The sequence below is a fragment of the Dipteris shenzhenensis genome, chromosome 5 (assembly GCF_047967505.1).
Source record: "Dipteris shenzhenensis isolate YYH24624 ecotype China chromosome 5, Dip_SZ_1.0, whole genome shotgun sequence".
Classification (NCBI taxonomy): Eukaryota; Viridiplantae; Streptophyta; class Polypodiopsida; order Gleicheniales; family Dipteridaceae; genus Dipteris; species Dipteris shenzhenensis.
In genome coordinates, this window is record NC_141600.1 from 47,633,123 (window position 1) to 47,660,504 (window position 27,382).

Here is a 27,382-nt window from a genome sequence, read left to right on the forward strand (position 1 = left end):
CTTCCTCTTCACTCTAGGGAACATTACTTGAAGCCGGCTAGCTCTCCAAAGTGAGCTCTCCTGGCTTCTCATTTGTCGAGTTCCCCCTTCTTGTTCGCTGGGTAGACTCAAAGTTCCCATCCCTCTCTTGTTTCATCCACCCCATTCAGATGCACCCATTTTCTTGCTCGACACTCTGGAAGAGATTTATTTCTGCTCTTTCAAGAGTCAAATGCTCCTTTTTGCCGTTCATTTACTTGATATTAAGTTTGAATTTTGAAATTATTTGAAACCAAGCTTAGTGGGCATCGGCTTTTGCCAATAGAAGGTGACCTCTGTGTGATAAGTAACCTTGAGCCTCAAACCTGCAACTGTTGTCTTGCAAAATGTGGCTAGTCAAAACCATCTTGCACACAAATCCTCATGTGGTGCATGCGAATGACTGAAAATCATGATGCAAATCATGCATGCTTGTTTATCTAAGTCTCTTTGTAGGTGAGCTGTCTAGTTGCATATTCTTTGCTGCTGCTCAGCGAGTGCACCACTTAATTGCGTATTGGACTTGCTAAGCTCCTGGTGGTAGTGGCTGGGGCTGGCTGGCTCTTTGCTGGTCGTTTTGGCAGAGCTCCTCTTCCGATTCCTGGTCTCCTCTTCCAGCACATTAGACTGTCTTACATCTGTACAGGATGTATTGTGTTAAATATTTACACTCAAAAGCTCAAAGTTCAAACTTCAAAGTTTGATCTTACATCTCCAATGTTTAATGTAGTCTGTATTATGCAGTTTTCTATCAGATAGTATCATGACTAGTTCTTGTAGATTCCATCTGGAAAATAATGTGTCTCATCATACATGGTATGTGAATTGCATATGAAACCTGTTTTTAAATTATTTTTATATATTCTTTGAATATATTTTGTACTTAAAATAGACGTTTCTAAAGTTTTTTAATTTTTTGAGTTTTAAGCAACAGGCGCCTATGGCCACGCCCTCACGATATATTGCTCATTTGCCGGCCTGTCTGGCTGCTTGGGCCTTGGCCAAAATCTAAGTAGTCATGCCTAATGTGGTAAATGTTTTTGATGCCTTGCATCAGTCATCATCACGTTGGAAGACACTAAGAGTAGTCCTGCATCTTATCCTTTCAGTTCTGTTTTGCAGTCTTTTTAATACATGTATTGGAGAGCTGATCTAAATGGACAAAGGCAGGTTTTTTGCATGTAGAGTAAAATGGAAAACTGAAAACCAGAGTGATGAAGGAGCTCAGTTGGAGTAGTTTTCTGCACAAATTTCTCTGCTTATTTAGAATGCCACTCCTTACTTTCATAAAGAAAAAGGAGATGCGGTTGGGTTATTATGTCTCTCTCTAAGGACTTAGTAGACAACACTTCAGTCATTCAAGTTTCACAGCCATATGCACACGCACACTTGGTTGGCATTTTGGGGCTTACACATGTATCTACAGTCCACTATTTTTGGTAGAGCTCTATAAAGATTCTTTTGTGCTGTACTTTGTGCTGTTCTAGGACAGACTCTAGTTCGTCTACTTCGTGCCCTTGTGTGGTCTAAGTTTGGAGAAAGTTTGATAGTCCCTTTGCATCAACTTTCTGCTGCAAGTTATGACGAGGTTGGCTAGCTATTCTCTGACAAGGTCTGCCACCCGCAGTTAACTGTCATTTGCAGCCCCTTATCCTGTTGTTATGCTGCAATTGCCCACATGGAAACCTGCTATGTCACAGCCCTGCTCGCTGCTGTTGGGCTGCCTAAGTGATGGCCATGCTTCCCACACTTGTACTCCTAGCCAGGTCTAGCAAGCATCACATCATTTGGGAGAGGATATTAGTCTTTCAACCACTATAAATGTAGGGGTCAAAAGAACCTCTTTTCCTAATCCTTGCAAAATCTCCCAGAAAATGTCAAATCAGCTCATGCGGGCATTTTGTGATGGTTTCTTCATTGTACCCAGTTAAAGCTTTCCTATGACATGCATGGAGATAAGGGGCCGCTTCTCATCCTCAGTTTTTTGGACCACATTAAAGTAACTCTTGAGCTAGTTCAACCGAGACCAGTATTGGAAAAGGATTTTTGTCTTCCCTTCATATCCTTTATAAGTATGGTGGTTCAATCATTAGAACGGCCCTACATCTATCATTCTGTGCTGTTAGTTCTGCAGCATCCTTTTCTGATGTAGCCCCTTGTTGGCTTGCTTCATTGAAAACATCCCTATAACATGGCTGCCATCTTGAGGAAATTTGCATCAGCATAATAACCATGGAGATAAGGGGCCGCTTCTCATCCTCGGTTTTTTGGACCACATTAAAGTAACTCTTGAGCTAGTTCAACCGAGACCAGTATTGGAAAAGGATTTTTGTCTTCCCTTCATATCCTTTATAAGTATGGTGGTTCAATCATTAGAACGGCCCTACATCTATCATTCTGTGCTGTTAGTTCTGCAGCATCCTTTTCTGATGTAGCCCCTTGTTGGCTTGCTTCATTGAAAACATCCCTATAACATGGCTGCCATCTTGAGGAAATTTGCATCAGCATAATAACCATGGCACCGCTCCATGGGATCTGTATGACGGTTGGCAGGGGGGCTAAGGGAGAAGAGGAACTTTGGAAAGCATCTATCTCCTTTAGGAATTAAAAGGAAGAGGGATACTTGTCTGTGGACGTACCTGATCTAAGAATCACCGATAAACTGTAGGAGTGCTCAAATTGTACTGAGCTGACTACTGAAATAATGCACCAAACCGGAGGAAGAAGAAAAGACAACTGTCTACCCTGAAGTGAATCTATTGTGTCACTCTGCAAGGGTTAAATATGTGTTAGTAGAATGGAGGAGAGGGGCTACAAAGCCCCCTGCGGAAGTGATACTCATTAATCCAAGGTAGTTTTTGACGAGCGTGGTCCTATTGACCCATCCTTTCAAGGGCGTACCTTCCTGATGCTCTGCACCATGGTGCCTGGTAATATATCTTATTTTGTGAAGGAGAGCAGTTCTTTGGGACAGTTGGTAACACAATTGAGGCGATAACACCAACTCACATACATCCAACTTTAGAACCTGGGCTAGTAGGTTGTGGCAACATCGTACAATGTTAGCCTGTGTTAATATGATGTGCGTGGCAAGTGCAATACCTTTCGAGGCCTTGTTCTCACCTGCCAATGCAGTTAAAACTCACCAAAATTCGTTTGAGTCATTCTTTGTGTAGATTACATGTATTGGTACCTTTGGATAATTTTGATCATTTACAGATTTTGTTAACAAGGGTTTGACTCAGCCCTAATTCATAAAATAGAAGTATTCTGATTACATCAAAGGCATACACAGACTTTGGGAAATATTAGCTAGAGTCCCTTTGATCAGATTTGACCAGCTTTGACTTCGATGAACTTGGTTTGAATTTTGTAGACCCTCGTTAAAACAACCTTTTCTTTAATTTTGGTCTTGGTTAGGGTTAGTTTGACCACGATTGACTGGGTGAACTTTGGCTAGCCTGGCTTAACCAAAATTTCACACGGTTAGATTAACTATCAAGGTGTTGATAAAGGTTTATTAATGTTGTTTTGACATGGTTGGATGAGTGTGACCCATTGACTTTGATAGAATCATGAAATGACATGTATATTCAAACATGAAGGACACCGACGTTGTCAAGTGAATATTTATCTGTCAGCTGGGAGTATAATAATTTCATGCACATTCATGAACTTGACAGTTTTCTAAGTAATGCAATAATCACATCTAAAATAATGCAATGATTTATTTCCATGAAAGGAGGGAACCAAGCTCATTATACCTATCCCTCACTTTCATAACTGCATATAAAGACACAGTTTTTCAAGTTCAGATTCCAAATTGCTTTCATTTTTCTATTTTTAGATGGAGGGGAACTAGATGGAAGACCTCAAGATGAAAGTTTGCAGGATGCTGACAGAAGCAATTCAAACTTGAACTTATACCTTAGAAATTCGTAAGTGTCATTTGTTTTGTTAATGGTTTTTTGTTAATCCCTCCACAGACATGTTTTAGGTTTCGTTTCTTTTGTTGATGTCTCCACACACATGAAAAGCTTAATGTTTACAACTTTGTGTTACCTAAGTTCATTTAACCTTGATTCCTGTGTACCCTTATCTTGAAAATGGATGTTTCTCTGTAGGAAACAAGGACTTCAAAGCTTCATTCAACAAAGCAAGGTGTTTTGGGAGGATGTCAAGGCCCTTTTCCGGAGTAGAGCTTACACAATTAATGTCCTGGGTAAATCTACTTTCTTATTTACATTGCTGTTGAGTAGTTGAGTCAGCAAATTTAGATAATTCAAGGTACTAAAGCAGGGGGACCATTTTTCTTGTTTGATTTTATGAACTTGACAAATGCCACATCCAGATACCACTCATCAGCAGTTGCATTCTATAACATGTATACCGATCTCTGTTCGCCCTTTTCTGTATATAAAAAGAATACTGTAGAGAAAGTACTTGAGAAATTCGATATGCAAGGCAGCAAGCCAATATCAACACCAATGAAGAATAACTGGCTGCTTTTTGCTGGTTTTCACTGTGTTTGCCTTAAGCCTTATCATGCTGGCATCACCCTCAACTGTGGCCTCAGCCCTCATTGAGGATGGGGTGTCAAATGCATGGTTGATGAAGGACCCACACACTCCGTCCCTTCAGATTATTTGCATGAGCTCCTCAAGTGTGGGTGGTCGTGACAAGACTACTCTTTGCATTGTCTCAGGTGCAGGGAGTTTGGCCATTTGGTGAAGGCCTGTCCTTATTTCATAAGGCGTCTCCTCTCTGGATAGTAGGAAGAGCTCGCCAAACGCTGCTATCTTGGACTCACCACAATCTAAAGACCATCAACAGGATGCAGACCCACCCAAAGCCCCACCGAGTAGGGTATGTATTTTTGCCAAGGGTAGAATAAAGGAAATCGTCTGACTAAGAATATGTGCAGGCTGGCCAGGAGGAGAGAGGCAAAATACCCCATGGACATATACTTGTCAGAGACATGTGAATCCAAAGAAAGAGTTGCTAAGTCCATGGAGAACCCATATAATTTTCCAGCTCTGGCGATGGTGGAGGGCCAGAACCGCTTCTCCTCAGACTTGTCCTTGCCAAAACCTACCAAAACTTACTCACCTTTTACAAGGGTGGGGGATAGCAGATTGGTGACCTCCCCTTGTCGAAGGAGTGCTGTTCCTCCTAGAGAGCCATGCTAGATTTCCTAGAAAGCGGTGTTAGATTAGACCTCTCTTCTCTTGATCATTTCCCCCTCATCGGTGAAATCATTTTCTACTCCGTACAAAAATCTTCTTTTTCGCTACCACCCCAACATGCCAGCTTCCTCCCGGACTGGGTGATCTTGGAGGGCATCATGAGTAGACTTGAATTCTTTTTGCCTTGTATCAAAGGCATGCCAATATTGTTCTTTAGTAGTGCAAGCCATCTCCTCATTTGGGAAAACACATTTGAGATCGTTTGGCTTTTGTTTGACTTGAGGCTGCCCCTTGTGGTACCGTTTCCCTTTGTCTTCATAGCGTAGGCTTTGGGTTACTGCTTGCAATCTCAAATGTTTAAGTTGGTAGGGATGCTTTTGGTGATCCACAAGAGGACCTATTGGAACGCAAAGTTTGCATATGACAAGGCAGTCTTCATGGAGGGGACGGTCACATTGGATTGGCAGTACCTAGCCTTAGATGCTCATATCAATTGACACAAGTGAGTTGGTTTTTCATAGAGACGGGGAGTTTCTTTTCATTGAGAGAGGCCCTAGATTTTGAGATATATGTGTTGTAAGCTTTTGTTATGAAGCTTTGCCATGCTCTCAGCCTTAGGAGATGTCTAAGCCCTAGGATCTTTTGTTGTAGCATGGCCTCCCTAGGGAAACTTAACAGCCCTCCCACAAATGGATATATTTAGATGCTTCCCTCACAAACGAATTTTTGATGATCAACATCTTGATGCAGGTTTGGAGGCATCTTTGCACATAAGGGAAGGGAAGGAGTCGATACTGGTGGTGATTGGGTGTCTAGGAGTGGGAGATGCAGCCTTCAAGAAGAAGTGTGAGGAGTTGGACGGGTGGAGGTGTTAGAGCTAGTCATCTCTTGTCTGTTTGTTTGGGAGAGAGGGCTTCTTGTGGGTGTGCCCGCCCAGCGAGAGGGTAGATCAGTGAGAGGACAGGAGGGACATGGACCCGTACCAAGGCAACTATCTCGCCCGGGTACCACGCAGGAGTTCGGCATGTAAATAGACAAGTTCAGGCTGTTTTTGGGTGCCTGAGGGGCCCGTTTGACCCATTATTAGGCCGTCTCAGAAGTCGGTTAGGATGGGGCTGGGCTTGGGGCCATTGGTGGGGCTAACCGACCAAACTGGTCGGGTTAACTTGACCTGACCCGACCTTGTTGGTTGGGTTAGGCTGACTTGTGGGTTGACCCAGGTCGTCCTGCATAAGCAGCCCTACTGCAAGGTTAGAGCCCTATTTATAGGCCAGTGGGTTTTCTCAGCTTCAGTAGAGTTTTTTCGTGATCTCGGGTGTTGAAAGTTTCTCTCCCTCCATTGTATTTTTCCTGCTTTGTGAGTTTGCTGTTTTTGCTGTCAGTTTGCTGTTTACAAGTCCATAGCACCTTTCACATGGTATCAGAGAAGCAATAATAGGACAAGGAGAAGGCTGCTTGGAGGTCATCGAGGGACTTTTGGAGAGTGCCAATTGCATACGTTTGAGGTGCGGACAGTTCACGGGCGTTTTGGGCAGCCACGAGGATATTGTTTTGGACCATATGCCACCTACCCTTACTGCATCACGCATGGATGAAACCATCGCCTGTGTCAAGATCTGTGTAAAGATCCAGTTGTTGATGGAGTTAACTTCTGGAAGAATTGGACAGCCTGGTTGCAAGAAGAGCTTGAAGAAGGCGAGGCCAGTTCGGGGTCAAAGGCGATTCCTTGGAGAAGGTGTTGCAGGCGTGGACAATGAGGAACTGTCAAGAAGGTGTTGGAGGCAACGAGCATTTGAGCAGCCTCTTCTCCCCATATTCTCTTCCATCCTCCTCCTCTCTTCTTTCCCCAACCTCCTCTCTCTTCTTCTTTTTCCACCCACCCTCCAAGATGGCAAATTTACTCGAGATGGCTGAGAAACAATTCAAGATCCCTGTTCTACCCACCTCTCTTGTCCACTGTCAGCTGGATGGCAACAACTACGGGGTTTGGAGAGAGATGATGGAGTTTGTACTTCAGTAATACATGTGTTCATTCCTTTATTTTCTTGAATCGTACTCCTTAGGTTATCAACCACATCAAGCACATGCCGTTGGCCAAGCACATGGCATTCCTTTACAAGGGTGTCTCCCTGATGAAGGCAATCTCCCTCGGAATGCAGATGAGATTGTTGGATCCCTCCAAATTAGTCACCATGCGGGAGCACATCAACAAGCTTTAGGCACTTCAGTACGAGGTTCTCTAGGCAAGGAAGGGGATTTGAAGACATGGCCAGAGATTGTGCCCATGGTTTTTGACTGACGAGGAGAACATTTATAGAACCCTGTACAAAATGGAGGTGCGGAGGATTTTGGATGCCCCGCAAAACCAAGGATGGAGCAAAGGTAAAGGGAAGTGGAACTCTTCATCCTCGAAGAGAACGGATGCAGAGGGAGAGGCCTTGAAGGCGGAATGTACATGCAACCATTTTGACCAAAAGGGTCACTATTGGAGGATGTGCCCAGAAAGAAGTCAAGGCCAAGGTACTAGTTCCTCGGCGGCAACTATCGACCCCGCCTTCGTTCATTTGCAGGGCATGGATTTTTCATCTCCTTTAGGAGGAGAAGGGGTTGCCCTCAAAGTTGGTGATTCCAGGGAGTGGATTCTCGATAGTGGTGCCTCTTGGCACACGTTCCCATCACTGATTGAGCTCCAGCAATTTCGGTTGCAATCAGGTGATGTGTCCCTCAACCTCAAAGATAGTTCCACAATTCTAGTTAGTGGAGAGGGGAGGCTCGAGATCATTCCGGATGCAGAGGGCGGAAGCATTCCTCCAAAGCATTGTTTATATCATTATTGAATTTTCAGTTGTTGCCAGTGCATGAACTATGCAAGACTGGTAAATGGGTACAGTTTGAGGAGCATTCTGTGGCCATCCAAGACATGACACAGGGCAGGTGGCTTGGGGCGGGAGAGTGGATCATGGTGTTTACAAACTCTCCGTTCCATCTTCCCTCACCAGTGGACAAGACGATGCTGAGTGGCAGTTGGTTGTAGATACACTGTGGCAAGCTGTTTGGTACCAAACAGTGGACGGCTTGCCAGTGGATGGCAGTACGTAGGGACATTTTTGTACTTGCAATTCGAGGCAGGCTACCAGGCGGGTCTCGGGACCAAAGGAGTTGGTTCCGTGCCAACCTGGGTGGACCTTTGTAGACTATCTCTTTGTTCAAAGGTTGAAGAGTGATAGACCAGGAGGCGGCTTTCCGTGTCGCAGTACCGGTTGGTTTATGAGTTGCTAGGAGACCTTGGGGGTTGCAAAGGATTGGTATTACAGTAGTTATATGTCTCGTGTTCGTGGAGGTTCATTGATCTGGTTGTGGCATACCAGATTGGACTGGAGGTCTCTAGAGAGGGCTGATGAGCTCAATGATGCAGAGGCCTTGGCTGGCAAGATTTTGTTCGGATCTTGCATGGCATCAGTAGCATCAGTTGGATTGTGACATGATTACAGAGTTGCAGATGCGAGGAGATTGTGTTGTACCCGAAGCCTAGGTGCATATGGTGCAAGATCTAAGCCAGTATTTTTGAGGCAGTTTCGAGCCAAGAGGGCAGATATTACAGCGGCACGCCGACATTCAACAGCTGAGAGGGGGTGTTTTAGAGTGTCTTCTCTTGTTTGTTAGGGAGAGAGGGCTTCTTTATGGGTGTGCCCGTCTAGCGAGAGGGTAGATCAGTGTAGGAGAGGAGGGGGATGCACCCGTATGAAGGCAACTGCCTCACGAGGTACCACGCAGGAGTTCGGCCAGTAGACAGCCAGGTTCAGGCTGTGTCCATGTGACCCGCCATCAGGCTGCCACAGGAACCGGCCAGGATAGGGCAACCCCACTAATTGCAATAGCATAGAATTCTTTTTCCTTATTGTAATGTTTTTTTCGATGAACCCATTTATCTCTTAAGCCCAAACTAAAGTGTTGTTATTACAGTCCTTTTTGTTTTATGTACATCAATCGACGTCTCAAATATATATAAATCATTTCATTAAGTGCTCTATGTATGCAGATAATTTGCTACATATCACCACAGGACCCAAATAAGTAATTAACCTCTAAATGGCCCGAAGGTGGAACTTCATCATTTCCTTCATAGGATTTGGGATATTGTCAGCAATGTAGATCGCATTTTCTAATCCTTCTACCATGGATCATGAGAGTCATCATATTGATTTGCATCTTTAACATGCAGTTGACTATTGTTCTGGTCTTGTTTCACGCTTTCAATTACAATGTACATATTTTCTCTATTGCTATATCGTAATCTTGGTTTTGATTGTATCTGCATAATTTCCGCTTCCTCTTCCTCTTCCTCTGTCTTTGTTGTTACACTATCTTCCTTGATACTGTTACCTCTTTTTGCATCTCTCTCATAATGCCCAAATATCGTTGGCATATTTCTTAAAGAATTGCTTGTACCTTGAAAGTTTCATGTGTCTGATGAATGACCTTTGTTTCGATAGTTGCCTTTCTTTCTTTCTTTGCCTGAATACTAATGCTGTTGATTTCCTTCATTTCTATTTCCTGGGTGATTCTGTTTTTTCTATTGATGCTGATATTGGTGTTCACTTCCTTTGTTCTACCTTTCCTTTGCCTTTGTCTTTGTTAGATGATGAAAATGCTTCCTCATTTAGACTCGTTTCTTGCTTGAATTAATCGATTCCTGATTTCTTCACCCAACAATAATTCTTGCAAGGCTTTTTCTGGAATCGCAATGGCTTGCACTAGGGTTTCATAACCTTCACCCAATCCATTTACGATGAGCTGGACAAGCTTTTCTGGCTTCATGGTCTCACCTGCTGCTATAAGTTGATTGTCAATATCCTTGACCCTTAGAACATATGCATGACTTGGACAAGCTCTTCTGGCTTCATGGTCTCACCTGCTGCTGCAAGTTGATTGTCAATATCCTTGACGCTTAGAGCATATGCATGACTCGGATGAGCTCTTCTGGTTTCATGGTCTCACTGTTACTGCAAGTTGAATGTCAATATCCTTGACCCTGAGAACATATGCATGACTTGGCTAAAGCTCTTTTGGCTTCATGGTCTCACCTCTTGCTACAAGTTGAACGTCAATGTCCTTGCCCCTTACTACTCATCTCAGCGGTTGATGTGAAACTCTGATTGAAATGATTCCTAAGTGTCAATATCCTTGAGGTGTTCTTTGATTCATAAAATGTGGATAACATATTCCATGCTGCTTTAGATGTTTTCATTGTATCCAATCGTCCAAGTGTAAATCTTGCACTTTTGCTTGACCAAATGATCGGCATACTTGTCCTTTTTGTCCCATTTTGCTTGTTTTTTGATAACAACAGGATCGATTTGTGGTTAATCTGTTGGACTTGAAATTCCTCCATCAACATATTCCCAATGGTCTTGGAGAACAAGAATTGTCTCCAAATTGTACTTCCATGCATCATAACTATGCTTGTCAAGCTTTGCTATAGATTAGTATTACTTGATGTCCACATGATGATAGTGCCATATATGCTTGATGTTAAATTATTATATAGCATTTTGGGTAAGTTTGAATACGAATAATAAGTATGCATGATTTGGGAAGCATTTATTTGTAAGAAATTAGAGTTAATAGTGTTTTTTGTATGCATCTTTTGGGTTATTGACCTAATACCATGTTATTGTAGTCTAGGGCCTAATAGGTGTGTTTTATGAGTGTTTTGTAAGCCTTGTTCTACCAGCATATGCCATAGCACTCACCATTGGAATAAGCTTCTATGGCCCCTTTCTTATGTACCGGTTTTGCGTGGCCAACTTTTCTCACTATAGTGCACACTCATAGCTCATAATCAAGAGACCCTTCGTAAGTATTCTCCTTTAAATCATGCACTATACATGGGTACTCTCTTATCGAACACTTTGTCCTCAGCAGCAGCACCCGCCAATACTAGGCTGCATTGTGCTACCTAAATATTATAGGCTGTAATGCTAGGCACAATCTCCTAAGCATTGCCCTTTGTAAAACTTGGGGGTTGTTGCCTGGAAGAGGGGTGGCCTCATGGGTCAGTTGGCGCATGACCGACTAAGCAAGCAGTCTTTATTTGTGTGCTTCCTTGAGTTCATAACCCACTTGTTGGGCCATCCCAGCTCTTGCGGGGGAAGGTTTATCCCTCAAGGGCTGGCCGCAATGTCCTTCCCTCTTCCAATGGGAGGGCGGCTAGAAAAGTGTGAATAGTGCCTAGCTAGACAAGTCATCTCCTTGCAACATAAGCATTGGCTTGGTAGTTGTGTGGCCTCAATCCTCTAGCAAAACTGTTCATCAGCCAAGGTCTCCAACAACACCTCTCTTGGAAGGGAATCTGGGCTCTTAACAATCAGCTGTACTTTTGGTTCTCGTCTAGGAGTACCAAAGGTTGGCTAGAGCCTTGAGAACTATGGAAGCAGAATAGGTCTATATTGCTTGGGGAAACTTGGAAAGCTTAGCATGACTAGAAACCTAGGCACATGATGAATTAAGTCCATGTCATCCATTTTGAAAGCGTGTACCATGGGATAAAGAAAACCAAATGTGTGCCTAGGGACACATGACTCCTTTGTGTCAATGTTTGAGTGGTCTTTGATGAGGAGAGTTGGAGAACGAAGTCCCCTCTTCAGTAGATGACCTCTATATGTGGTCCCAGGCTCGTGGATCCAATCCTGATTTTGGCTCAGTGTGCTCGCAACGAGAGAAAGAAAAGCCCTAGGGGGGCTGCTACCTGAGCAGAGTCAAAATAGAGCCTATGAGTGGTAGTGAATAGCATGCAGGGGTAGGGGGAATTGAAGGTCTTGAGGAGTGCCTAAGGGCTGTAAGAAAACTGCGAGATGGGGTGGAAGAGGGGGGGCAGGGGAGGACAACTGAAGGGCAAAGGTGGACATGAGCATGGAGGAAGGAAGGTGGGGGCGGAAGGAGGGAGGCATAGTAGAGACAGGGTGGTTTGAAGGAGGAGGCGGAAGGAAGGGAGGCAGAGTAGAGGATGGGTAAAGGATTGGTGGCTGAACGTGGTGGAGTAGCTAGCACGCAGGGAGGAGCTCAGGAGCAGTGCTGACCACAGTTACACCCTATCTGAGTGAGTAGATTCTATTTTTGCTGTACAAAGATCACTTATGATCTCTAGGGCCTAATCAGGAATTTTTATCGCCTTAATGTGATCAACCACATGCTCTCTTATGAGAGATTGATAGTTGCAATTGCTCTTTTCTGCTTCTTTACAGATTCCTCTATCACCTTTGTAGAAGCCTTTGCCTTTTTCTTAGTGCCATCCACAAACTCCCATAAATATGAAGCAAGCAGATGGCTTAGCAGCAAAAGTTTTTTTATTGACACATTTCTTAATAATGTCTTATTTTGTGGTTGGTCTGCACATTGGATCAAAAGTGTGGAAACTGAACATTACCGGTAGTCTGACATGCCCAAACAATTTACTGCTCTATTCCTAAAACTATCTTCATCAAGGCACTACCGGAGAAATTATTTGTTTGGAGACATCTCCTTGGTTTTCTGGATAATTTAATTCTAAATAGGCAGATTGATGATATGATGCCTCTAGGAATGTAGTTAATTTTGGATATCATTTTTCATTAAGAGGAGTATTGGGATAATGCTCTCTTGGATGGATGTGTAATTGTTCTTTGTAATCTGAAGAATGTATATCAGTTTATGGTGCAATAAAATTTATACCAGCAACACTAGATTGCAATTGTGTCACTCAAGATTAGCTTTGGGTTCATTACAAAGTGCTAGATCTCCCTGTTTTTTCTCAACGTGCCAAATTCATTGTTGGAGTTCTCCAACTCTCGTGTTCTTGCCTTCTCACAAACTCTTCACAACCCCAAATGTGAGAGGAGGGTATGGAAATTGAAGAAAGCCATATATTGTCTAAAACGGGGGCTACCGCTTGGTACAAAAGAATAGGTCCTACTTGCTTTCTCACAAGCAGCCAAATGCTCATTCAGTTATTTGGCAGTAAGTTGTACTGCCTCTGCATAATGTGTAATGTAGGTTGATGAGAAAAAGTGACAGTAGCAGTCTCCAAACAAGTGAAGTGTGGTAAATGCATGATCTTTGCATTTTTCCATTGCTTGTTTTAGTACTTCTGTGTACCATAGAAAGGAGATGTGTAGAAGTATGTGGTGCTAGATGTCACTAACTGATTGCAGCATTTAATGATTACATTCTTCATGTTATATTGGCACATATGACATTGCCAAATAGTGAAACTTTTTCTTTTTTGTTTTCTTGGTGAAAAGGAATTTTCAAAATGCATATATAACAAACACGACAAAAACTAGCAATTGATTTCGAGTGGTCTCTGCCAGACCAAAAGGTTTCACATGTAATTTTAGGGCGTTGGATGTAGAGTCTTTTCTCTGATACAAATATTGATTGTATTCATTGAACAGGTTATATAGCGTTCAACTTCGTACTTGGTGCTTATTCATATTGGGGCCCAAGGGCAGGTTACTCCATCTATAACTTGGTGAGTCAATCAAGTTTCATGTCTCTTCTGCTTGGCTTAACTACAAGTTTTTCCTAATCATTTGTGTCATACATCTGCATGTAATCTGCTACATTCCATGTGTAACCTTGCTTTAATGTTTCCCCTCAGAGATACTTGACGAAGCTATAGTCATCTGAGAATCCCAATATGTAAAAGCTATAAAACCGACATCCACACAAATACCTCAATTGAAGGCTTACTATGCTTTTAGGCAAGTCTTTTGAAAGCAGCATGTGAATCACGTGAATTTAGTTAAATGCTAAGAAGGGAAGCACCAGTAGCCATCAGAAAACTGGGCACATGTTTGTAGCATGTAAAAATTATGAAACTCCCTGCCACATATTTTGGAAGAGTTTTTTTTGGAGCACAGATAACTCCTTGAGAGATGTGTAGCTACAGTTTAAGTCAGTTTATTCTTAAATGCTCGCTTGTGTACTTGGACATGTGCCGTCTATAATAGTTTGTAGTATGCTACTGTTGCTTAAGACCTGTGAGTTTCAATTATCCCTGCAATTTATCAACTTCAGGACTATCTTAGCTGTGGTGATGAGCAAGCCATTTGGTCTCCTTCAATAGTTTGAAAGACCCTAATTCAACGTCAGTAGAAAGCTGGTTTGAATGCATGGCAGGATGTGATTTCTAAGATGCTATGACATAATAAATTTTGGCTGAAACAAAAGAGACAGAGGGGTTTTTGGAACTTTTGCTTTTATGAAGGAATTAATACTCGTATTTGTGAATGGGAAACAGGAGAATGCAGATCTTGTCTTTGGAGGTGTGACTGTTATCTGTGGCATCTTCGGGACTGTTGCTGGGGGGATCATTCTGGATTGGATTGGTTCGACTATACCAAATGGTTTCAAGGTCCAAATATATGAGAAGTTAGACATGATGTCATATGTTGGGATCATTTGACTTCATTCCACAGGAAGAAATGCTCTTGTTTTTTATTGCAGGTTGATTCCACAGATTTTGAGGCTCCTTGCATGTCAAATGATTGTGCTTAACACTTACTTATTTTATCCTTTCTGCTATGTTGAACACAGCTTCTGGCAATCACCACTTTTGTGGGCACCATCTTGTGCTTTGCAGCCTTCCTTTCAAGAACGCTGCTCTTGTTCATTCCTCTCTTTGCTTTGGGGGAACTGTTCATCTTTGCGACACAGGTATACTCTCCAACACTTGTATTCGATCACAAGATGATGTAGAAGTCAAACTCACTCTCTCTTTTATTAACTGCTGAATGAAATAGTGATAAAATTGAAAGAAAAGCACACAAAGACACGTGCTGTTGCTGTAGGTGTGTGTGTGAATTCGAGGCTGGGTTGGGTTGCAATAGCGCCCCCCCCCCCCCCCCCTTCCCCTGCGTACAAAAGGCTGAAAGATACTGTTGCCAAAAGGCTGATATTACAACTGTTGATGAAGGATTCCTCCTTCCTGTAGATGGAAGATGGCAATGGTGAAGATCTGCTCAGTGTGCTCTCTTCCCTACTGCTGAACCAGAACCCGGCATGCTACACTAGAGGTGCCTGCTGGTGAGGGGGTTTTGGACCAAGTCTGGAGGAAGACCGATCCCAAATTACTAGGGGAACTCTCCTTTATCTGGTTGACCCTGGTCAGCTGATCAACGCTGACTTTTGACGAGGTCGGTCAAAAGTCAGCATTGGCATTTTGGATGGAAAGTCAGCTCTTCGTTTTTTGACCTGCTTTGTCCTCTGCGGATTTTTGTACTGCTGGATCTGTCTCGGCTTCCGCTGTCTGCTGTGGGGTTGCGAGCAAATGGATATGCCATGGCCTGCAGATGCTCATGACATCTGAAATTAGAACTAGGGTAGATGAAAAACCTCCTTATATGCTGAAAGGACATGAGGATAATTTGCAAATAAATCCTCTTCAACTCTGGGTGCCTTGTGGGAGCTTCTGTGCATGAACTTGATTGCTTACAATCACTGACGGTTACCCATATCCTTCTTGAATCGATGAGGCAAAATCTGCTCGGGCTCAACCACCTCTGCTTGGTCGACAATCTCGGGCTGCTCCACATGTGGGACTGCTGTCAGTGCCACACCCACATATGGCTTGAGCCACGACACATGGAAGACTGGGTGCATGGTCCATGTCATAGGTAACTGCCATTTCATCGAGACATAGTTGATAACTTTAATGATTAGAGCTTCAGACACTTCTCTCCAAGTTGCTTGAGTCTCTTCTTCATGATCCAAAGGTAAACCCACAGCCCCTCCTTGTAGCCCACATCATGCCTATGTTTGTTGGCTTGCGTTTGAGTTCATGATTTGCTTGTTGTAGCTTGATTGAAGACGTTTAGACTATGAAAACGTTTAGACTTCACGAGCACTTGTAGCTTGATTTAAGAGATTTTGGACTACCTTTTGATTAGCCTTCTCCTTTAGTGCTAGCCTTCGTCATGGCTGAGTCTGCCCTTCACCTCCAGAGTGCCGACAAAAACTCAGTACGAAGACTTTGTATAAATGGATGCTCAAGTATGTGTGGGTGTGTGGATTTGTATGTGTGAGAGCATATTTTTATACTATGCTCTACACCCACTGTTGGGCGCTGATGACGTCAGTGGGGATGTGTTCTTGGATTCATCTAGGTATATGCGTTTGAGTTCATGATTTGCTTGTACGGCTCTGTGATGCATACACCTTCTTGGAAAGCTACTTTGATGGAGATCATGTCCTCGGAACTCCTCGAAGCTATAAGGATAAGGGCCTTCTGCCCACTGATCTGGCCATACAATTGAAACATAGCGGGAAACGTTGGAAGTTGTCCCTTTCCATGATCTTCAATCTCCTCGATGACCAGGACTATTGTCTTCGTGGGAGGTGAAGCTACTGGAGTGGTTGTTTCTGCTTGGAGCTTGTTCGAGTGCAGGCAATCTTGCTCTTGTGGTCTTGTACATGACCATAGAAGCAACGGCTCTCCTTGTACTATGTCGCTCGGGTTGTTGAATCTAGGAAGCTGTCATAGCCATTGCTTTTTTTTGCCATCCAATTCTTCTTGGCCTGTCCATTCACAGGCTGCTTCCCATTGTTGGAGCTGTTGTCTGGAGAGGTGGAGTCTTGGTAATTTTGTCTAGGGCAGCCTTGGGTCTATGACCCTTGCTCACGAGCTTGAAATTTTGGGCCAGCATAAGCACTTTAATAATCCTACGGTCTGAAACTGCGCACATGCTATTGAATTTCTGAGCGCAACCCATGGAGAAACCTACCTAGCTTGTGCTGTTCCTCCCTTTGTAACTGTATGGCCAATTGTGTGAACCGGTCAGCATAGTGGTTCACCGATTCATTGGGGCCCAGGGAAAGTTCGAAGAATCGACTCTGCAATTGCGGTGGGAGGAAGCGTGCCCTAATATCTTTCAAGAAACTCCTTCCACACATAATGGGGCGTCTCGCTTGTATTAGCATCAAAGTGGTCTCTTTGCCATTCGTGCCACCATGTGATTGACTCACTTGTAGGGTGCCTCGATGTGAGGATACACCACTTGTTGTTTCTCATAGGCACAACGGACCCATGCTCCCAGGTGGAGCGGAGGGTGTAGATGATACCTGCCAGATGGCGACCAAGGTAGTCGAGGGTGGAACCGGATGCTCACCCATCACCAAACTGCAGTGAGTAACCCAAATGTTCCACGCAGTGATATTGGCTACTACCTCCCATACGCTGTCCTCCGGAGGAGGAGGAACAAGGCTATCCGGAGGGACCACCTCATGAAGGGGTCCACATCGAAGAGTCCATATGAAGCCTCCTGCCAATCCATGTGGTGTAGGAGAAGAAGGGCACCTCGTCCACGTGCTCGGCAAGGCCACTCTTGGAGGGCTAGAACCACTCCCTCGGATCCCACTAGACCTCCCTTAAAGGCCTACCCTCCCAAAGCCAGAGGCCCCATCTGGGGGCATCCTGTTCTGGGATACTAGAAGGATCAGTGTGCCATTCCTTCCCCAAACGTCCCACCACTTTGATCATCTGCCAATGAATCCTATCCAGACTCCCATCCATCTCTGGGTCTCTCTCAGTGAGTGCCTGGAGTGGGCCTCCGCAGATTCATGCACATGCCCAGTTCACAGCATTGGCAGGCAGTGAAGAGAGTCTTCAGATATCTCACTTCTCCAACCCTGTGGAGGCGAACTGGAATCTCCAAACTGGGTGTGTCTGGGAGCCTACTGCGCTGATCGAACTTCCTTTCCGAGGCTGCAAGATCACAAGCGTAATCTCTAGGGGTAAAGGGTAAGAGTCCAAAATCTCTAGATAATTCGAGGGTCCCAATCTCCAGAAGTCCCGCGGTAAGGGACGCCTAGGCTGGAAATTGGGAGCTGTTGATCGGGAGGACGAGCCCCTACCCTCAGGCTCCCCCCCCGAATGGAGAGAGGGGACGGGATGCTGCAATGAGGAAGCAGAAGGGGGCGCTGTCTTACCCTTGCCTGCTGGCAGCGGGGTCAAGGCAGGGGAGGGAGGGGAGGCTGAAGAACCTGCTAAGGAGGTGAAAAGGGGGGCGAAGGGGGAGGGATGGGGACGAGTGGTGAGGATGACCATAGTAGGAGGGGCGAGGGGGGGGGGAGGGGGCGGGCAGAATCTAGGAGGCAGGGGGGGAGTGGAGTGGGAGAGGGATCTGGGAGGGCAGTAGGGGCGACCACAGGCTCCTCCTGCTGATCAGGCTCGTCAGGGCTCTGAATCCGCTTCTTCTCAACCGATGTCGGGCTAACGTCCGCCATTGCAGCATCAGGAGCTTATAGGGCTCGCTACTGCTGATACAAGGGTGAATGTGGACGTTGGACCTCCATCACGGGAGGATCACCTGGCTGGGCAGTGGCCCTTGCTGCTAGGGGGGGATGGGTCTCCACGTATGGGCTGCTGTTGCTGCTCCTCCTCCTCAGGTGCCTCTCGAAAAACTCTGTCTGTCTGTCTCTCTCTCTCTCCGCGTCTAGCCCTCGCCTGCGGCGCTTTCGAGCTCGTTTCCTTGGTTTCTTCTTCTTTTTAACCTGGGTCTAGTCCCCTTCTGAAGGGGTCACCCAGGGGGTTTGAGACTCCTGCTGCTCCTGTCTGGGGGGGGCTGGGCTCTGGCTTGCAAACTCTGCCTGCTCTGTGGGGGAGGGGGGGAGGAGCTCGGCCTTGGCCACAGGGGCAATCTCTGGCTAGGTGACCTATCTCTCTGGTAACCCAGAAATCTCTACTCGTTGTTGAAGTGTACCTCCTTCTAGGGTCTCTAGGAGGATCAACTTTGGGAGGGACTCTAGGCTCTGAATCCGCTCGTCGAGGCTTTGAATCTGCTCCTTCTCAACCGATGTCGGGCTAATGTCCGCCATTGCAGCATCAGGAGCTTCTAGGGCTCGCTGTTGATACAAGGGTCAATGTGGATGCTGGACCTCCATCACGGGAGGATCACCTGGTTGGGCAGTGGCCCTTGCTGCTAGGGGGGGTGGGTCTCCACATATGGGCTGCTGCTGCTGCTCGTCCTCCTTAGGTGCCTCTCGAAAAACTCTCTCTCTCTCTCTCTCTCTCTCTCTCTCTCTCTCTCTCTCTCTCTGCGTCTAGCCCTCACCTGCGGCGCTTTCGAGCCTGTTGGCTTGGTTTCTTTTTCTTTTTAACTTGGGTCCAGTCCCCTTCTGAAGGGGTCACCCAGGGGGTCTGAGACTCCTGCTGCTCCTGTCGAGGGGGGGTTGGGCTCTGGCTTGCTAATTCTTCCTCCTCTGTGGGGGAGGGGGGGAGGAGCTCGGCCTTGGTCGCAGGGGCAATCTCTGGCTAGGTGACCTCTCTCTCTGCAAACGAAGACATTGGCCTGGTAACCCAGAAATGTCCACTCGGTGGTGAAGTGTACCTCCTTCTAGGGTCTCTAGGAGGATCAACTTTGGCAGCAGGACATGGTGGAGGGGCAGCGGGGGAGGCGGAGGCAGAAGGGGCAGCAGAGAGGGGAGGAGAGGAGGGGAGCGGAGGAGGCGGAGAGGGGAGGCAGGAGGGGCAGTGGGGGGAGGCGGGAGGGGACGGGGAAAGGGGGCAGAGAAGGCAGAGGAGGTGGGGGAAGGAGACAGGGGACAAGGGGAGGCGATGGCGGAGGAGGGCTGAAGGAAGGAGGAGATGGCGGGGAAGGGCAGTGGGAGCAGCCAGGCACTCGGAGCAGCTCAGCGATAAAACAGTTTGCCTCGTGTTGAGCATTTGGATCCAAATGATTTTGGAGTTGCAACCATAGGTTTTGAAGGTTTGCCACATGTTGCAAATCCACAATCTACTTGGAGATTAAAAGTTATCCCTGAGACAAAAAGGGAACTGACCGCTGCTTTGTCTTCTACTGAGGTAGAGTATGAGGCAGCCCAGCATGGCAGTATGTGAAGCCACATCGTTGAGGCTTTTACTTAAAATGTACTCACAGAAATTGAGATGTGACAAATAGGACATGGCTGTGTTTTGTGACGATGGAAGTGGCATATTCCTGCAATGAATCTGTATTTTCCAGGATCAGTTCCATTTCATTGAGGACAGATGACAGTTGGGATGTGGTATTCATCTTTTGCAGCTTATGATTTTAATAGGCCTATAAAATTCATTTGGCTTGCTGGGTGTTTTTTATGGTTTCAAAATGCTAATCTAGGTCTAGATAAATCTAGGCTTTGTGAGCCTTGTGTGCATCTTTCGTACACTTGTACATCTTGTCCCTTCTAGATTAGAAGATGTTTGCTCTTTGACCATTCGTGTGCTCCAGACTGCCTCAAAGCTTCTTATAACAGCTTCAGATGCAATTTGAAGGAGTTTTTGTTCATGTTTTTCTTCTGTTGAATGATTGACATATCGACTTTTGATTGTGGTAAAGAAGTCCATGAATGGAAACTAGAAATGAAATTGGAATTATTATATTAAGTTGAGGATGTGAGCCATGAATAGTTTATATTTTCATTTGATGATTAGCAGGTTCCTTCCGCCTGAGAGGAGTATTGATAGGTTTATGTCACTTCAAGCAGTCCACAAGTGGGTCAGTCTAATGTTGATACTGGGTGTTGTGTTGTATAAATGGCCCTTATAATTTGGTTTTGCATATAGATATAAAAGCCATACCTCAGTTCATTAACAGAAGGCTGTATCTGAATCTTACTAGCGGTGCTTAGGGTGCTTCCATGTTTTCAGATGGATTTTAAGTAGCCTAAATATTTATCTCTGTGCCTAGGTCTAAGAAAAAGGTTGCCCTTGGCATTAACTTTGACGGGATTTGTAACGGTGAAAGCCCATTTGGCAAGCGTTTCAGTTTTGTGCATGTCTGTTCTGTTGGAATGTAGAGGTCAACTCCATTCTATCCGCAATACATAGCTTTACAATTATCGTCTTGATACTGGGTGTTGTGTTGCTGTATGGATGGCCCTTATTTGGTTTTGCATATGGATATACAAGCAGTTGCGTAGTTCATTAACAGAAAGCTGGATGTGAATCTTACTAGCGGTGCTTAGGGTGAGGGCAACCTTTTTCATAAACCTAGGAGCAGACTTACGTTACTTAAAATCCATCTGCAAACATGAAAGCACTATTTAGGAGTTTCAGTTTTGTGCATGTCTGTTTGTTGGAATTAGAGGTCAACTCCACAGCTGTGAGCTAGTTGACAGTCCGTGGTTTGGTCAGGAAGAAGGGCCAGGCTGTGGTCGGCTGATAGACTGGCCAGTTCAGCCCCTATAAAAGGAGCCCCCTGGGAGTCCTTTGGCAGTTCAGTCTGTGAGTTTAGCCAGCAAGTCTTTGATTGCACCACGGTGTGCATACGTAAAGCCAGTAGGAGAGCAACTGAAACTGAGCATATTGAGGAGCAGGGCTCATCCTTGAGCAGCTTCTGAATGTTATTATAGAGGCACGTGGCAGAGAGGAAGAGTCTACAGGAGGTGGTGCAACACATATTGACATTTTGGATGCCATATTTCAGCCAGTGTATGCTACAGGATTTGGTACAATTGTTGTGTACTTGGATATCTACATCTATTTATATATTCTTTTGGGTGTAGAGTGTTCTCTCTCATCTGAAGTGCTTTGTATCTTCTTGTGTGCACAATTGAAGTGAGATAAAGTAGTTGTAGTATCCTGGCATATCTTCCACATCAGATGACTTGTGTTCGTAGTTGGTGATTGATGTATCCTGACACAGTATCTGAGCTTGAGACACATGCTTAGGTGTGTGTTCCAATATGGTATCAGAACCAGCGTTCTGAGCTAGTGGTACATGTTGAGATTCTCCAACGTGTTCCACTTCTTTCAAAATAGGGGATTCACAGTCTGAAATTATCTAACATGTACTATCTTTAACTGATCAAAAATTTCGCTGAGCATGCTGTCTATGACTGTGAAAGGGCATAATGTTGCTTAATTGCAAGTTAAAAATGTGTTCCTTAATGATTTAAACATGACAATCAGAGACATAACCAATTTCTATCTATTTATCAAGCAAGTGTTGTTGATGGCTATTGAAGTGATGCATGATTACAGGTTTCATGATTCTACCAAGTCGTTAGTGAGAAAGATAAAATCAGTACATTTTTCACATGTACTTTGTTTTGTTTGCTATTATTTGGTGAGGTCACTTTATGATTGTCAGATTTATTCTCTGTACCATCCTATGGCTTTGGCTATCCACTTTTAGCCAGGGGTAAGACTGTTTGGTTTGCAGACACAGATGCATATGCTTCTCATAGTCGTGTTTTGGTTAATAAAAAATCTGCTACGTCTTTTAGTTCAAATGTATGAAAGGTTTGAGGAATATGTGAGGAAGGTTAAAGATAGAGAGCTTGAAGAATTTCAAAACTCTGCTGAATTTGTTGCAATCAACTTTGCCAGGGCCCTGTCAACTATCTGAGTTTGCAGTCTGTTTCCTCAAATTTGAGGCCGCTTGCAATGGCTGTCTCCACTGTTTGCATTCACATATTTGGAGATGTTCCATCGTCTCCTTTAGTGGGCGCTTTGCAGGTTTGACCCTTTGTTTCTTAATGTTAATCAGTACAATGTTGCAATCTTTTTACTTTTAAGTTTTGTCATGATCAAGCTCGTGGAATTTCCAGCAACTAATTTAAGTTTTCCATAAAACAAACTGATCTAGATATTTAAGCTGTACTTTTAGAAAATTGTTGCCTCTTAGAAAACAGAGATGGAGGTTTCTTGCAACACTCCCACAGCGGAAGATTGTGTAAAACGTTGCCCATTTCCTTATTGTGTACACGAGTTATAGTTGGATGCAGACAGTGCAATGAATCATGCACATGAGAGTAGAAACAGTAGGGAAACTCACATTGGGGACCTTGTGAAAAAAAAAAGTGCATCCACTTGTGAACGTGTAGCATGTTATTGCATTGCTGCTTTTGCACATGTATGTGTGGTTATGTGTGCATGAGGGTGGCTGTCGACCTTCCTCGTTCCTAAAAACTCTTAGGGAACTTTAGATGGAATAAATCTGGAAGTGGAGGAGTAACAGAGCCAGAGCCTTAAAAACCAAGGGGGGATCCTAATTCTGGATTTCAAAATGCTGAAAAAGCTAAGGTGGGGTTACTTAAAGACTCCTTGACTGAAAAGGAAGTGCTTAGACTGAATAGCAGACGACAAGCATCTTTATATAACCTGTGCGTGCAGGGATGATTGAATGCATGTAGGCCTTTCAGTGAAATTATGATTAATTTCCTCCTGTTCCTTTCAGAATATGCAGTGTCTGCTCACACACATGCACACGCGCTTTGTGGATTGTGCTTATCAGTCCCCTTTGCTGCTCTGTAAGCCCTCTGCAATATTTATTTGATAACTAATTTCCATTGTATGCTACCATGCCTTATGTGGGTGCCATGCAAGTTCTATGTGCTAATCTATAAGCTCATAGTTTTCATGAAACACGAGCATGCGTATGTGCACACACACGCACACACACGCATTTCATGCATACTGAGGGATTTGAATGCACTTTTTCCCTCATGACTGGGATTTTCATGATCCTTCGCTGGAACTTCCGTGTTGTTATTTCCTCCATCTGCCATTTTGCAGTCCTCATATGTTTCTACCGGTTCTATGCCTTTTGAGTATAGGGGGTTTACTCTAAATATGTCTTGAATTGGTTGTTTTGAGACTCTTGCATTAACCTGGCTTTCATTGCCTTGTTCCACTGCTGGCAAAGCTAGAGGGTCAATGGCCTCTGATTTCCATGACAGCTCTCCTAGATGGCACCATTTTCATTAGCAGCACCGTAGATCAATATTAGAAAATCGAGGAAGGGGAGGGGCTCTGGTGGGTTGAATGGTAGAGTCGTGTAGAAGTTCACCCAAAAGGCTACCACCCTCCTTCCATGGCTTCCGGTATACTTGTGATGGATTGCTCCCATTATAAGACTACATTGTGAGAGATGGCCGATGGGATATTATGTCGTTTATAGTCATTTGGACACTTGAGCGTTTAATTGTAGGGGGCCTTGGATATTCCAGAGAGGATGTATGGACCTTCAGATATGCTAGTGGAGCGAATGTCACTGTTGACTAAGCAAAGTTATCTGATGTACATATCTAGACCATGCATCTACAGGTATTTCTTTTTCAGTCCTAGCGAAGGCAGAGTAGGCCAAGTAGGTGATGTTTTTGGCCCCTTTCTTTCATTTACAGCGGAGCCCTTAACTAATCCTAGCCTTTCTTAGGGTTGTGGGCATGCTTAAATTGCTACTGTGTAAATGTTCGTGGGACTTCTTTACCTTAGGCCTTAGCCCTAGGAGTTGTCTTGAGTCCCTAGTCAAGACTAAGTATTGCTTTGGGTTGTCAAGAGAGTAGATAGGTATTTCTTCTGAGGATTAGCGAACTAGGCTTGAGTTTAACAATCATGCTACCTGGGTAAAATAGTTCTGGAGCTTGTTGAGAAAAGTTGCGGAGTGTTTCTGCATTTGTAATACTTGACCAAAGTTTACAGGCATATTGATGGTGGTCTCAGTGATTTAGGTCACAGGTGTAGAAAGCACTTTTTGACCGGACAGCACGTGTTTTATCTGCCGGATATATCCTGCTGCTAAATCTTTTCCTGTTTTTCTTTGATTGCGATACAATTCATGCTGCATTGTTGCTGTACACTTTATTGTCATTTCTGAGCCTGTAGATTCTTGTTCTTCAAAGTAAATGAGTTCAAGTTACATGTACTGCTGACAGACGCCTTTATTTTATGTAATGTTAATACTGCTGTTCGGCCACAAAGTTTTTCTGACAGTCGTTTTGTGTTACAAGCAGGATTATCTAGATAATTGGCGTCTCACTACATTGATCTTGACATCAATATTCTTCCTGGCATCACTATTATGGTTTGGAGGTATTAGTCTTGCTCTTTGATTCCTTTAGCCCTACGTTTAGCTTGATTGACTTTTCATTGGGCTACTCTTCTTATGTGTTTATCTTGTGCTCAAAAATATCTGCTTGTGTCTACTGGATTCCGAGTTGAGATGTGATCGAGCGTTATTAACATCAGGCTGATTTCACTTTCAACACAACCATAACAGAGTGCTCATTTGCCAATAATGAAATCCATAACCAGTTTAAAGGTTTTCAAACATGTGGCAGGGCTGAAATGCCTATCAGCTGACTGTAAATGAATACATTGTTATATTGCCCAGTGGTTTTCCCGGTTGGAATCCCAAAATCCCTGGCTGAAGTGCACCCTTTCTGACTTTCTATACAGATAACATAATATCCATCGTTGATGTGAAGCTCTTGGATTGCCGTCATTTTTATGGCCTTGGAACTGTGCCTTCCATTTTGCTTGGAGTGTTCATATAGATATTATGAATTTTTAAGCCTTCTGCATTTTGCAGGGTACGTTTTTCCAAGGGAAGAATTTCATGATGAGATCAGTCAAATCAATCAAATGGAAAGCTTGCAGGAAGCTCCTTTACTTTCAAAGGCTTGATGTCACCCATTATTTGGGATTCAATTCCACTGTACTGGTGCTCCATTATCTTGATTCATTTCTCATGGTTAAGGCAAGCTGTCCTCAATATTAAGAATGGAAGACTCATATTACATGAAAGATTTCAGAAGATTGGATCATCTTGTATCATATTTGGTATTATGTGATAAATGTTTTCACTGCATGTATCTTTGTAAATAGCTACTGGCCTTAAGGCTGCTGTCAACTGATCTGGAGGTCTGCTGTGGAAGGCTCATATTTTTCCTATGATGTAGCATCATCTTTCGTGTAGCAATTAAATGATTAAAGTCTGATTATGGTTTGCGGCAACTTTGGTTTCTACACTTGCTGTAGCTTGTACTTTACATGATTGCATTGTCTGCACCTGGTTTCAGTTCTTTGAGAGGTGAGGTGCTCTTGTCTGTGTGAGACACACGCACGCGCGCGTGCACACACACACACACACACTTTTAAAAAAAAAAGTGAAAGCCATCCCCAAGTGGAGATCAGCCAATACAAAATCAGAAAATCTCAGTATAAGACAAGTAGACAGTATAGTCTATCTGGTGAACAGACAAACAATCATAGAATGATTGTTTGATGATTGTTTGAGTCACACACACACAATACTATACATGTGGGTAAATACTATACATACATACATACACGCACATGTTATGTGTGTGCAGATACATACATACATACATACATATGTATGTATGTATGTATCTGCACACACATAACATGTGCGTGTGTGTATGTATATACGTTTTGTATGTATGTATGCCACACAGAGACGAGCATATCAGGTCTCAAAAGAACCAAAACCACTTGCAAGTAGGTAATACACACACTTTTTCTAGGGATGAAATCCATGTAGCTTTATATTACGAAAAGCAGTCCCCTAAGAGGAGAAATGCAAATACAATCTCAGAATATCTCATTATAAGACAAGAAAACTGAGTATCTATGTGGTGAACAGGTAGGCAATCATAAACAATCATAAAAAGATTGCCTAAGTGACATCCGAAAGTAGTAAAACATGGAAAATGTAGGATCCACAGAGTCCACAGAGTGCAACCAAGATGGAAAAAGGGTCAAACTCAGGGCTTTGTGGATTTATGTCGAAAAGCTAAAAAAGCTTGCTAAAGCAAGCAGTTGGAAACCGGGCTCGGAGGTGTTGGAGAAAAGGCAGAAAGTCAAGAGTGTCAGAGCAATGCTAGCAAAGAGGAAGTAAAGATTTCCTTGTAGCCGACATTTTGTGATAGATAGTAGGAGCAATAATGTCTATGTGCCAAGAGCTGGCTACAGGGAATAACACCAGGCATTGCTCTTCATAGAAACACCTTTGGACCAAGAGGAAATTTGTAGGACCATGGTTGCTTCAATCTTTTATGTCACCATCTAGGATTATGATTCATAGACCAAAGCTGATTTTCTTGATTCAAACTCCACGGAGGAGGTTGCAACACCTTGTATAAGCTGGCGAGCCAGGCACAAGGGGCGAGAGGTAGCACCGTGACGATGTAGAGTCCAATCGGAAAGATGATAAGTGAGCTCCAGCTTTGGTACTAGTAAGAAACCATGAAGCATTTGAGAGAGAGAGTGCCAAAGGGGTCGATAATGCATTCCCAAACCATACTGCTTGGTTGCTAGTGGAAAAGTTAATACCATCAGCATGAAGCACATCACCTACCAAAGAGCGGTGGTGCAGAGGATGATTGGACCAATGTAGACTCTCTTCTCGCAAGGC

The 27,382-nt window shown here is 44.1% G+C and overlaps 1 protein-coding gene across 2 annotated transcripts in view; it reads left to right on the forward strand.

Annotated features, from left to right (window-relative positions):
- The window catches only part of LOC147902111 (Major facilitator superfamily protein), a 35,222-nt gene extending 9,270 nt beyond the window's left edge, over positions 1–25,952 (forward strand). For both annotated transcript variants that reach the window (XM_087374683.1, XM_087374684.1), the window contains 8 exons: positions 3,866–3,956; positions 4,143–4,240; positions 13,637–13,713; positions 14,485–14,598; positions 14,781–14,900; positions 22,552–22,680; positions 24,957–25,035; positions 25,535–25,952. In XM_087374683.1, the coding sequence (XP_087230809.1) occupies positions 3,866–3,956; positions 4,143–4,240; positions 13,637–13,713; positions 14,485–14,598; positions 14,781–14,900; positions 22,552–22,680; positions 24,957–25,035; positions 25,535–25,629 (803 nt within the window). In that variant the 3' untranslated portion in view covers positions 25,630–25,952. The remainder of the gene's footprint in view (positions 1–3,865; positions 3,957–4,142; positions 4,241–13,636; positions 13,714–14,484; positions 14,599–14,780; positions 14,901–22,551; positions 22,681–24,956; positions 25,036–25,534) is intronic.
- The last annotated feature ends 1,430 nt before the right edge of the window (positions 25,953–27,382 follow it).